Here is a 12,997-nt window from a genome sequence, read left to right as displayed (position 1 = left end):
CCTGCACACAAGCCAGGATATCCCTGGCCTCCCTGCCCAGCCGGGCCCGCGCTCCCTCATGTTCAGCGGCTCCAGCCGACACCCCCGAGCCCTGACATGGCGGGCCTGCAGATGCCCCCGGGAACTACGCGCCCCAGCATGCACCGCTGCGGGCGCACGGCATGCCGGGAGCACGGTCGCCGCACGGGCGGCGGGGCCGGAAGCGGCCCGTGACCCGGGCGGAAGCGCTCGGAGGCAGCTGGGCCGACACCGCGGCCCTGCGAGCGGGGCGGAGGGAGCGGCGCCCACGGGTGAGGGGCGGCCGCGGGAGCGAGACCCCGCCGGGGCCGCGAGGGAACCCCCGGGGGCGGGGCGCCCCGTCGGGCGGGGAGCCCCGTCGGGCGGGGAGCGGGGAGGCCCCGCAGTCGGCCCCGCGAAGGGCAGCGGCCTCGCCCCGCGCCTGGCGGGGGGGGCAGAACGGGACCGGGCGGAGGGGCCGGAGCGGCGGCGGGGGCGGCGGGGCGCGGGGCCAGGCCGGGGTTCTCCCGCCGAGGTGGGGGCGAGAGGCGCCTTCCTGCCCCAAAACGCTCTTTGGGATCCCGGCGGCGCCGGAAAAGGGGCTCCGGAGCGGTGCTGGGTTTGAGCGTCCTCCCAAACTCCTGCTCTAAGTGACGCTCGCCCTTTGCTTGCGCCGAGCCGTAGAGAGAGGGGGAAAGTTAAGGCCGAAAGAATTTAGGATGCGCCCCCAGGGGTTGTTTTGCCAAGGTGAGAAGTGCTGGTTAAAGTGATCTGGCTGTAATGGTCGGTGAGCAACGCAAAGGGCGATACTCCTACGTGTCGCAACAGAAATGAGCTTTTGGGTGCCGTGTGTTCCTCAGAGGGAGGTTCTGCTTTAATACACGGTAACCTGAGCATTGGTACGATATTGAGGGCTTCACATTTGTCTGTGAAAAGGTGATGGTGCTGCTGGCAGTTTGCTTTGACAGCCAGTTTGGTCTTCCACCAGGTAACTTTTGTTAAATATTTCTAAATGTGTTTGGTGCTGTGGATTGTAAGTTAAGCTCTGCGTTCTGAGGAGACCCAGATAGCCACAGGCCGTTTGTTTACTTGGCTTTGGTGGCTTTTGGAAGCAAACCAGAAAAACGTAGATAAACAGGCACGAGAGAGATCTTTCGGGTAAGAACCAGTTTGTGTACTTATTTCCGAGTAATCCCCTACATGCTCCCAATTTTATCCTTTTGCTGTAAAAAGGACCAAAATAATTGCTGGGGGAATGTTCAATTAACTGAAGAGTTACTTTGAGGGAGAATAAGTGTTTATTAGTTTTCCTGTTGTACCTTGGCACACACCTTATGCCTTGAGATCAGCCTTTTAATGAGCTTAAGTTACATCAGTAAAATGTTTACGTCAGTAAAATTTTTGCTAACGCTTCCACTGGGAGATAATTTTTATTTAAGATAATTTTTAGAAACTTTTAGCACTTCAGCATTTAATTTTTTTTTCCTTGTTGTGTCAGAGCAAAGCCATTTGAGATTTTCCTTTTTTTTTTCCTATACCAGAATGGGTGAGGAACAGATTTAGATAGTTTCACAGTCTTAATGTGAAGAATTTTAATATTGTTAATTGTTTTAATATTGTTGTAGGGAGACCTATGAGTGTCATGCTCAATAATGCTCAGCTTCAGGTGTTTTACTGTGGTTTTACAATTCTCATGTATGTGAGAAGAAATCCTTAAGTTATGTAATGAAAGTATGGGGTTTATCAGATTATTTTAAGGAATTTTGATGTATTTTGACATGTCTGTTAGCACCTAGAAAGGTTCAGGATTTAGTTGGCTTCATTGTTGGGTAGTTTGCATAACAGCAGTTTTTAGTGGATGCCTGTAACAAAAGGGCAGAAATCCGTGCCCTGTAGAATTTTGCAGTTGCCATCAGCCTCTTTTCCCGTGATGGCAAGAGCTATACAGTACAGCTTGGAAGTATTCTGTGGAAGAAAACAGTAACACTCCCTTGTCCGTGTTTTTGAGGTTTTTTTCCATGAAGCTTTCTGGGGAATTACTGAAAAAGTTTCTTAGGCAAGAAGAGAAGTCTTAACTAAGATATTTGGTACTTTGTACATGCCATCCTGCCCTATCTCCCTCGGCTATCTCCTCTTTATCTCGAGTAGCATTCACGTGTGCTGTGCCTTCCTGTCACGTTCCAGTGTGTCCCAGAAATTTGAATTTTAGAGTCTGAGAGTATTGGGGTGGTGAATCAGCCGATTTGGAAATCATGCTGTACCGGTTTCTCCTCATGTTTTTTCTAAATGTGCTTCAATCCCTTAATTATTTTTTGATGTGTGGTGAGCAGTGAATGCTAAACTGAAGAGTGGTGCTTTTCAACAAGTTATTACACAGGATAGGGCAGAATTAAAGATTGAACAGTAGGAGGCTGCAGTTGTAACACACAGCAGCCTTTGGTAATTGATGAACTCTTACAGATAAATAAATGACACCAAAAAGTGTCACATTTGTCTTTTAAACAAACATAGGAATTAGTGAAGGCTGGTTTACCACATGTGTTTCCAGAAATGGGCAGTGTAGGATACAAATGTCAGCAGCTGAAGTGTTCAAAAGTCCTGTGTGTGTGTGGTGCAACTAATGAGCTGGAAGCAATTTGAATTTCCTTAAACCAGAAGCTGAGTTTTAAAAGGATTTTCCTATGGGATCAAAGAATCTGAATGCTTGAAATGTTTGCATAGATTGAGTGTTCTCGTGCTGGTGAGAAGAGAGCAGTGAGGTTCTGGAAACTGTGCAGTGGTCCAGTGTGTTCAGCTGCATTGGTGTGTGCCCCTCACATCTACTCCACTCATGGGATTACAAAACATACAAAGAAATGATATTCTAGAAATTCTGGCCAACTTGGGAGATGAGCCTGCAGCTTTGGGAGTGAGCTGGGGTAGCTGTGAACATGCTTCAGTTTGTTCTTGCATTTGATGGTGAAGAGAAGCAGGAAGGAGATCAGACTAAACTCACTACACCATCCGATTTCTTCTTGGAGGTGTAAGAAGGTGTTGAAGTAGGAAACAAGAGCACTTGCCTTGTGTGGCCTGATTGCAATGGTTTAAAGGTTTGTGATATTTCACAATATTGTACCTTGTAGGTGTAAATATCCTGGCAGCTTGTGGCAGTTTTCAGTTCTCTAATATCTAATGACAGTTCTATGTTTTCTGCAGCTGGAAGTCCTTTCTAGATTGGTTGGAAAGTTTCTGTGCCAAATATGCTGGGTTTAGTTGTATCGTACTCTCCTTCTGATTAAAAAGTGATATATCCCTTTTATGTAAACTTTCTCTTAATAAATGCCGGTGAGGAGGTTGTGATTTGTTTGTTTGTTGTTTTTGGGGGGTTTTGTTTGTTTGTTTTTTAAGGAGGCAAAGGAGGAGAACAGTAATACCTAATGTATGTAGTTTTTGAGATTTCAGTCAGGGAGCTGAGCTACCTTATGGTAATGCCACATAAGCTTCTTGAAGGGCAAATGGAATTGTGAATGTACTTCAACATAATTTAGTGGTTCTTTGCAGGAGTCTGAAATAGTCAAGTCAAAAATATATAAACAAGTTAACAAAACTTGGATTGTTCTTATCCTGGCTGCTGCATTGGTGTGCTCTTGGTGAAGTCAAACAGGGCAACCATAAAATGTGGAAAAGTAATTAAAATATCAGTAGTTACCAGGCATGCTCAGAAATCTCTCTCTTTCTTTGTATTGTTTTGTGGTTTATGCTGCTTTCATTATACAGAAGGAAAATACAGTGATATGTTTTGAAATAAACATTACACTGAAAGAAATAATTTCCTAGAAGACAACATACAAGGTTGCTTAACTCTCCTAGACCTGTTATTTAAAACCTAAGGCCATGACATTTTCAATTAGAAAAAAGGTACAGAAAAATTCCCTCCATGTTCCTTTTGTACTCCCTGTGTGCATAAATGAGAATTTGTGGGAGGTATTTCTATGTTCTTTTGATTTATTTTCTGTGTGCATTTTTCCTGGCTTTGAAAATGTTCTGATCTTCATACAACATCGTGACAGACTGGACACTTGTTGATCCAGAAGAGGAACCACTGGGTTACTGAGTGTTTTAGGTTTTTCAGGGTTCCTGAGTTTCTTGTTTTTCTTTTCTCCACATTTGTTGCATTGGCTCTCTGCTGTTGGCTGTTTTGTCAGGACTAGTACTGCTAATAGTATTCATGATTTTTTTTTTTAATGACACATGATTTCATCAGAATGGAAAGTGAATGAAACTCAGTGTGTCCCTTGCTGCTGCTGCCGTGTCAAATTCACCATATGTTGGAACATACTGTGTCTTTTTCTTAAAAGCAGGTTGGCTTTTCTGCATCTTCTACTTTTGGCAATAAAATGTTTGGGATTTTCCATATCCAGAACCAAACTTGGATTCTGGAATAGCACTATAAATTTTATTATTGTTGTTGTTTATGTTCATTAGTTGAACTTAAACTGAGGTATTATCTTGGCATAGTTTCCCTCGATGTTCGTCTTTTTAATGAATTTTTATATTTATGTTCATTCCAGTTTTGCTAAGCTGAATAAGGAAGATTATTTTTTCTTTTAGAAACGGGTTTTTTGGTTGTATCAGTAGCTCCTCTCTGTAGTTCTTGTGATTCAAACTTCTTTTTCTTGAATAAAGAAATTCAGAATTGTGTGTGGTATTCCAGACAAGCTGTTGCTCATGTGCAGTGTTGCTCATATTCCCCATCTTTATTGAAAAGGAGTCCTCAATGTGCATTCGCCTCTTTGTCCCTCACCCTTCTTTTTTCTTTTTGACCCCACAGAGCTGCATCAGTTTCTAGTTGTCCACAGAATGACTATAGCCCCAAAAAACAAGCCCTGATGACATGAAAGAAGATTGTATTGGTCCCTTCATGCAGGAGTCTTGATTTCATGTGACTTAATTTCATGTAGCTTCTAGTACACTGTTTTTCAAGACTGGTCACTTGTCTGTGTTACGTTTTGTCCCACTTTTGTTGCAATCCTTTCCACTTCTGTTTCATCCAAATCTGCCTATTCTTTTCTGGCAGCATTGTTTAAAAAAATTCAGGGTTTTTTTTTTTTTTTTTTTGGAGGAACTAGTAGAGTAGTTCTTTTCTAGTCCAGTTGTTCTGTGTTTCCAACACCATACAGTATTCTTGTAGTCTTGTAGAAAGGTTCTTTCTCATTTTAAGATTACCTCTCATCACATTTATTTAACCTCAGATGATACACTGAGCCCAGATTGCATCTTGTTGGAGTTTCCTTTTTCCCCAAGAAAAGGACTGATTAATTTTTAAAATACTAGATTAGTTCAGTGTGCCCTAAAACTACGAAGGCTTACTGCATTTTTATCCTGCTTTACTGTTTAGTACAGTTGAATTCAGACCAATGAGCCTGATAATTTTTTTCTTCTTTGTTAATTACTGTATTTTTTTCCTCTCTAATCGTATGATAGCATATGATGTATTAAAATGTTATTTGTATATTTTTTTGACATCTAACTCTTTTTGTGTGGGCTTTTTCAGTTCTCTATTTTCAATCTTTCAATGTATTAGCTTCCTCCAGTTATGCTTTTACCTTGTGAGGTCTTAATATATCTGCATTCCCACTAATTAGCCTTTATTTCTGTGTTTAGTGGCATCATTTGTATTGTAAACCAAGGCACATTTTATTAGCACCAACACTTCCCAAGAGTGGTATCACTTCTGTGTTGTTCTTTTTTTTTTTTTCCTTTTCCCAAGTATTATAAATCATAGGTGGTTTCAGTACTCTTTTGGAATGTAGCAGATGGTTTTGTGGCTAGAAAAAGAGGTAGTACAAGTGATCCTCTTCTGCAAAGTAGAAGTTATAATGTGAGGTATTTCTTCAGATACTCTGCAATAAGATGGCTGATTTCCATTTACAAAACCTGTTGAAATAGGGTGGAAGATCCCATCAGTTTTGGGCCCTAACTGTCCCAGCACCCAAATCTAATTTCCTTAGATGAGTTCTTGGAATTACTGAAAGTGATGCAGGCGTTTAACACTCCATTTTAGGGAATCTTTCTTATAGCATACAGAAACTAACTCTCAAAGAACATTCTTCAACGTGCCTTATATTCAGGAACTTTTCACCTGCAAGAATCCAGGTTAAGATGTTCTTTGTACCAGTAGGAAGGAAAATATTTTTGAGAGATACTTCTGTAAAGTCAGGGTAATTTTCAAAGGAAGCAGCAATGTAAGTGGGGGATTATTTTTGCTCATTTCTCTTCAGACAGCTAAAAAAACATTGGTTATTTGTGCATAGTTTCATTAGGTGTACGTAACAAAGTTCCTTCTTATAAAATCTTGAGGAAACAGAAGTGATCAGCAGTAGCAAAGAGGTGACTGTAGTATTCTTCCAAATCGTGTGGCTTCCTCAGCTTGCTTACATTTTCTGCTAAACTTTTACCAGAAACAGGAGGGAGCAAATGTGGGGTGTGGTCTCCGTTCTGATCTCTTTATTGCCCTCAGCCCTGAATATCAGCTGGGAAACCACCTAGAATCACTGGTGCTATTTTCCTGAATCTGTGGGCACACAGCAGTATCATTGATTTTTATTGGGTTAATGTTTGCAGAGTGGCTGTTGATATCAAAGGAATTTTAGGACAGCAGGTAGGTGGGTAGAATTTCTCTTCCAAAGTTTTCTTTTAGACAGCAAAGATACAGTTTGGGGTAAAGAAATAAAAGTTGTATCTCAACACAGCAGATTTGTTTTGCAAATAAGTACTTCCATTTCTCTAACTCTTAATTTCCTTTCCATGGAGAAATAGGCATGCAGCACGCTGGATATCAGCATTTAGGCTGTGGAGGCTCCTGGTTAACTGTACCTACATAGTGTGTCTGAAGTAGATTATCTAGATGATATTGGTGGTGATATTGGGAACTGTCAATCTCCTGTGAAGGACAGGTTGAAGGCCAGGTATTTAGTGCACACTGATTAGACTGATCCCTGAGCCTTCTCTTCTCTGGCCTAAACAACCCCAGTTCTCTCAGCCTGTCCTTGTAGGACAAGTGCTTCAATCCCTGGGTCATCTCTGTGACCCTTTGCAGGACTCACTTTGGTCTGTCATACAGGAGTGTCCCAGCAGTGCCCAGTGGAGGGGCAGGGTCACCTGCCTCAGCCTTCTGGCAATGCTCTTAAATAAAGTCCAGGGTGCTGCTGGCCCTCTTTGCTGCCAGGGCACACTGCTGGCTCCTGTTCAACTTGTCCACCAGCACCCCCAGGTCTGGTTGTGCTTTCCGGCAGTCTGGCCCTCAGATGGTACTGGAGGTGCTAAGGTCCAGGGTTTGCATTTCCCGTGGCTTTCCTGTTTTCAAAACATACTGCTCATCAACACTGTGTGTTGTCTATCAACATATTCTTTTTGGAAGAGTGTTTATGGTAACATAAAGAACAATAAGTAAAGGGGAGTTTAAAAATCATACTGCTGACTCAAAATATTGCCGCTTGTGTTTTTTCAGACGCTCCTATTGCAAAATCTGCAGTTGAAAAGAAACAAATTTTTTTTTATAAGAAGAGAATGGGTAAGTTCACAATCTTAGAGTGTTTCTTGGTTTTGTATGATTCAAAGCATTTTCTCTCTCATATTGGTAGAAGAGGTGGATTTTAAGACTCTAAATGTTGATCTTGTCACTTTTTCTTGTAGCCTCAACCTTCCTACAAATGTTTTGTAGGAGAATTTCCTCAAGTGACTGTTGATTTATTGGAAGATTTGTTCAGAGTGTTTCTATTCTAACAAAAAAAAAAAAAAAATCACATGCTTTAACATGCATAGTTGTGAAAATGCACATGTTAAAATAGGAATGCCTTTAGGCTTTTATAGCACTAAACTTGTGTATAGTGGCCAAGAAAATTTCACTGTGTACTTTTTAAATAATTCTTTGTTTGTTTGTTAACTGAAGTAAGCCTGTTGAATTTTGGCTCAGAGATCATAATACAGACTGATTTCTGATAAATTGCATTGTGTGTGATATGACTACATTTCTGAAACTTTTGTTTCTGCCTCAACAAATGACTGGTTAATGAAACAGTTTTGGATGGATTCTGGTTTTGTTTGTACTTTCTCTGACTGTATTATAGCATGTTTGGCACTGGCAGTACTTGATTAAAATTGTCAACAACTACATAATAATTCAATTTTAACTTCAAATTCACAAAGCAACTTCATTGGGGGAATGTTTTCTTTGCTATACTGGCAACAGTATTTCAATTTTTAAAAGTAGCACTGTCAGGATACAATAAAAGCACAAAAAGGAAGGGGGATAAAGCCTTCAGGAGAAACAAAGTAGAGAGCAGGTATTCAGTGAAACAGAAGGGAGAAGGCAACAGGAGAAGCACAAACTGCTGTGGGGAGAATTTTCAAATCTCCCTAGGTTTAGTGCTTTGCACTTTCCATGCTTTCTGCCAAAGGCCACAACACAGGGATCCACTGATTCTGTATGGTTCTGGGTCTGGGCCATCAGGGAGGATGAATCTTATTTCATGTCATTTCTTCAGTGCAGGAATATTGACTGCTTTTGTTTTACCAGTGCTTCAGAAAGTATTTTTTCCTCACTGTTTGTATTTTTCAATATCAGATATGTGTTTAGTTAACTTTTAGCAAGTATTAGTATGATAAACATGATTTAATGGAAGGAAGCAGTAAGTAACATTTGTAAGTTCAATTGACTTGAAAATGTCTAAAGGAAAATTTCATTCCTATGTAGATTTTAAAATTCATGCCAGAATTTGGTGATGGAGGGATGTTAAAATTCCAAGTTATGCAAAATTACTTTAAAACAGATTGGTGGTTACTTCAGAAAAGTCATCTTCGGATATGCAAAGTGCTTCTGTCTCATTTCTTGTTGTATTGGGTTCTTCAGTCTGCAAATGTAGCCAAAGACTGAAACTTGCATTTTTAGTAGTGTGAATCAGTATGCTCCGTTCTGAAACTGTTATTTTTTTTTCATTACAGATGGAGAAGAGAAAACATACGGTGGGTGTGAGGGCCCAGATGCTATGTATGTGAAGTTAATATCCTCTGATGGCCATGAGTTCATTGTAAAAAGAGAGCATGCATTAACATCAGGAACAATAAAAGCTATGTTGAGTGGACCAGGTAGGTACAGAAGACTTAGTACCTTTATCTTCTTTTTTTTCACATTTGGACAATTTGAATTTTTATTATGCAGTAAGTAAAAGTTTGAAAAAATGATAACTTTTTCACATCATGCCTCGTTCTTGTTTCCAGCAGAACAGTCCATCTCTGTTGGGGTTTTGTGGTACCAGACTTAAAATTGGACTCTGCTTTTTGGGCACTTAGGGGTTTTACATTGTCTTACAGTACTGCTAGTTTCCCATGGTATGAGAACTTGAGGGTATTATATGAAACATGGAGCTGCCAAGTTCAAAATGAACAAGAGCTGGTAGTTCTTTATTGCCACATCCATGGCAGAACTTCTGGTATTCCATATGGAAATAGTTTTCTTCATAGCAGGTCACAGGGTTCTGAGCTTCAAATTTGGGACTAAAACAGAGCCAATATCACACCTGTTTTAGCTGTTGCTGAAAGGTGTTTGCCCACTGTTCAGGCCTCCTCTGTTTCTCACTCTTTCCCCACTCAATAACCAGACAGGAGAGTGCACAAGAGGCTGGGAGGGAACACAGGCAGACACATGACCTGAACTACTGAAGGAGATCTTACATTCCATATGTCTTACTCCAAAGTAAAAAAGGGGGAAGTGTGAAAAAGGGGAGTGAGCCATCTTTTGCTTGAGAACTGGCTGGTCATCAGTCTGCCCATGGGAGGTGGTGATTACCATTGCATCACTTGTTTTGTTTCCTTTCTCTTCTCTTAATCTACAAGTTTTCATGCTTTTACTGTTCCTTTCCTCTTCCCTTGTCCACCTACAGCAGGGGCAAATGAGCAAACAGCCTTGTGGTGCTTTGCTGCCTGCTGGGGTTAAGGCCTCATTGTTGACAACATCCTATGACAAGGAGTTTCTGAGATTAATGATGAAAGTTAGCTTAAGATTGAGGCGAGGGTAGATTAACTTACAGGAGGGAAGGACCTCACGTGTTACTGAATTTATGAGACTATATCTGGTTTAAGAAGTGTCTAAACTAATTTTTGAAGACCAAAAGAGTGGCGGAGAGAACAGGGAGAAGTTAACACAAGTGCTTTCTCTCTTCTATACCCTCGTCCTGTGCATTTACCTTTGGGCACTTGAGTGGTTGGGCAGTAGGCTACATGGAGCTTGGAGATGAATATGGTCATTCTTATGTTCTCTCTTAGATTCTGGTGAGGGGGATTACTGGACAGATCTATTGGTTTAATATATATTTTTATTTAGTAATATTTGGGCAAACTGAGCAATCGAAATCTCAGTGTCATTTTAATGGTTGTATTTGAAAATACGTAGTAAGCGTTTTGTGTCCATGTCAGCCTCCCAGACATCTAAGAAGAGTATTTACAAAATCTGCTCTGAATTCATTCAGGGTGAAGGAATAAAAGGCAAAAGAGCCTGCTTAGAGGGCTAGAACTGACTCTGTAAAGGACTCAGCAGTCAAGAGTATTTTGTACAAATACTAAAATGATAAACGGGTCATAGGGAAAAGTACTGTTGCTGCCTAGTTCAGTAGGTCATAATTTCACTGATGTGTAAGGCCTTTGTTTCAGTTGCTGTGATTTGGCTAATATGCTAATATTTCTTCTTCTCCTTCCAACTGTTCCTGTACTAAAATTCAAGCCAGATTAGCTTCAGTGCATGCAGATATTTCTACACAAATCTCTGTAGACATTAGTAAATAGCTCTGCTTTGTAGCTAGAAGGAGATGCCCACAGGAACAGTGGGAACTTAACATTGCTGTCTCCCATAAACATGGAGGTAATGTTAGTAGGTTTTTTTATTATCTTTCAGTTTAATGAGATGAAAGTCCAAAGATGTGAGGGGAAGAGACAAAAATAATAAATCCTCTGGGACTAACCATAGTATCCTAACATTTGTATCATCAGGGTTTCATGGTTATAGGCACTATAGAAAGCAAATTTCAAATGTACTTGTGTTTTGAGATTTGAATTCTGAATAAATTCTTTCATATCTAATAGGAATATACTTGTACTGCATGTAAGCTTCCCTCCAGTACAAGAGTTTCCCTGTCCCTGCTGTCTGTCTGTTTCCACAGCTTATCAAGTTAATGCATCTTTGAGGTTTTAACCCTCTTGTCAAATCTGCCTGAAACTGAGGAATTCAAAGCTACTGGGTCATGGGAGGGACTACTGATCTACACATATATGTGTGCATATGCAGATATGAAACATCTAGAAACCCTTTTTTTCCCTTGGATAAGACAGCTAGAAATTTGGATTGATGCCTCTTAGAACTTAGCACTCAGCTAAGTACTTATCAACTGTATTGGAAGTAAACCTAAATTTCTGGTGTAGTTGTTCAGAATAATGTTGATAGGCTGCAGCCTAAATAAACATGTCATAATGCTGAGTGTCTTAATATTCCTGAGGGCTCTGAGTGTGGCACATCCTGCTTTACATTGAAGAATCTAATGCCCTGGAAGATGAGACTTAGGCAGATCTGTTTAGAATGCATTGTATTAATGTGGTAAGTTGTTTTATTTTGCAGTGAATGGAGATTTTGACTTCTGGTTTGGTGTTCTTTTGTGTTGTTTTTTTTCTTTCTACAGGTCAGTTTGCAGAAAATGAAACAAATGAGGTCAATTTTAGAGAGATCCCATCCCATGTCCTATCCAAAGTATGCATGTATTTCACCTACAAGGTCCGCTATACTAACAGCTCTACGGAGATTCCTGAATTCCCAATTGCACCTGAAATTGCACTGGAACTTCTGATGGCTGCAAACTTCTTAGATTGTTAAATAAAATAAATTATAATAAAAAATGTAAAACTTTTTTCAGTATTTAATACATGTAGTTCAGTTAGTAACTTTTTTCAGATAGCATGTTGCGTGTGTGCTGTTGAGAACTGTAAAGTTCACTGCAGAGGCAATTGCCTTCTTTTGCATATAGCAGTCATTCAGTTGGAGTTTGTTTTGCTGCTTACACGAATAAGGAACTTTTCACAAACTGAGACAAATAAACAAATATGCCAATTAGTAGATGGCTATGCCTTATCCTTTAGGTGTGGTAGAACTTTCTTTTAATACAATGACCGTAGCAAATACTGGAGTTTAGTCTAATACTCTCTAAAAGGTAATTATAGTTACATTTGAGTAGCTGTTTAGGGTTTCTAGCTTTCTCTTATTTTTGAAGTTTCTAAACATCTGAACTTAATCTCCTTTGTAAGATAGTTGTCCTGTAGCTAGTTACACTAACTAGATTAGAAGTGCCCTCTTTGTATACTGTCAGTGATATTCCATTTAGGTTGAAAGTGGAGTATGTAGGAGAATGCTTAAGGCTTTTAATTTAAGTCATAGTATAGATGTGTGCAAAGGTGTACTTGATAGCATTTTGCTTCTATAACCTCAATTTACCCCATTAGTAATTTCAAATATTCCAGTCACTTTTCTGTACAGTAAGACTCTGATCCTACTGACAGTGACTTTTAAGGGGGAAAAAACTTAAAATCTGTGTATATTATCTTCTATAACATATATGTTTTTTCTTAATATACTGTCACTTGACCTGGTAAGGATTTTATATGGCTTCAGTTATGCTTTATTTCGATTGTTTTGATTGTTTATGTAAAGTCTGTATTTAATCTCTAGAGTAGTAGCCATTTAAATTTTGTAACATAGCAACTGAAAAGATAGAAGCTGTCCTATCTTTTACCTCTTCCTCAACCTCTCCCTTGTACCCATAGCAGAAGACCCTGAAATGTGGAGGTCTTTTATATTTGAAGGAAAGGACATTAAGCAGATGTTTAAAGAGCTGTTTTATAAATTTCATAGGTATTTCCAGTGTTTTTACAAATGTTTTAGGGGAAAAGGATTGGCAAGCCACTGACATAATACTAGAGTGGA

The 12,997-nt window shown here is 40.0% G+C and overlaps 1 protein-coding gene across 2 annotated transcripts; it reads left to right on the top strand.

Moving 5' to 3' along the window:
- Window positions 1-164: 164 nt before the first annotated feature.
- ELOC (elongin C) lies at window positions 165-11,940 on the top strand. 2 transcript variants are annotated; one of them, XM_083864870.1, is made up of 4 exons: window positions 165-290; window positions 7,487-7,549; window positions 8,980-9,123; window positions 11,703-11,940. In XM_083864870.1, the coding sequence occupies exons 2-4, from the start codon at window positions 7,546-7,548 to the stop codon at window positions 11,891-11,893; spliced, it is 339 nt and encodes a 112-aa protein (XP_083720996.1). In that variant the 5' UTR covers window positions 165-290; window positions 7,487-7,545; the 3' UTR covers window positions 11,894-11,940. The 2 variants fall into 2 exon arrangements, with proteins under 2 accessions (XP_083720996.1, XP_083720997.1); XM_083864871.1 differs by lacking the exon at window positions 165-290 and adding an exon at window positions 504-744.
- The last annotated feature ends 1,057 nt before the right edge of the window (window positions 11,941-12,997 follow it).

The sequence above is a fragment of the Zosterops lateralis genome (genome assembly GCF_965231275.1).
Source record: "Zosterops lateralis genome assembly, chromosome: 1".
NCBI lineage: Eukaryota > Metazoa > Chordata > Aves > Passeriformes > Zosteropidae > Zosterops > Zosterops lateralis.
This window is presented reverse-complemented; position numbering and strand designations above follow the sequence as displayed.

Coding starts and splice junctions, on each gene's coding strand:
- ELOC (XM_083864871.1), top strand. CDS start 717: ATGCGCCCCCAGGGGTTGTTTTGCCAAG. Junction 745..7,486: donor CCAGGGGTTGTTTTGCCAAG/GTGAGAAGTGCT, acceptor GTGTTTTTTCAG/ACGCTCCTATTGCAAAATCT. Junction 7,550..8,979: donor TTTTTATAAGAAGAGAATGG/GTAAGTTCACAA, acceptor TTTTCATTACAG/ATGGAGAAGAGAAAACATAC.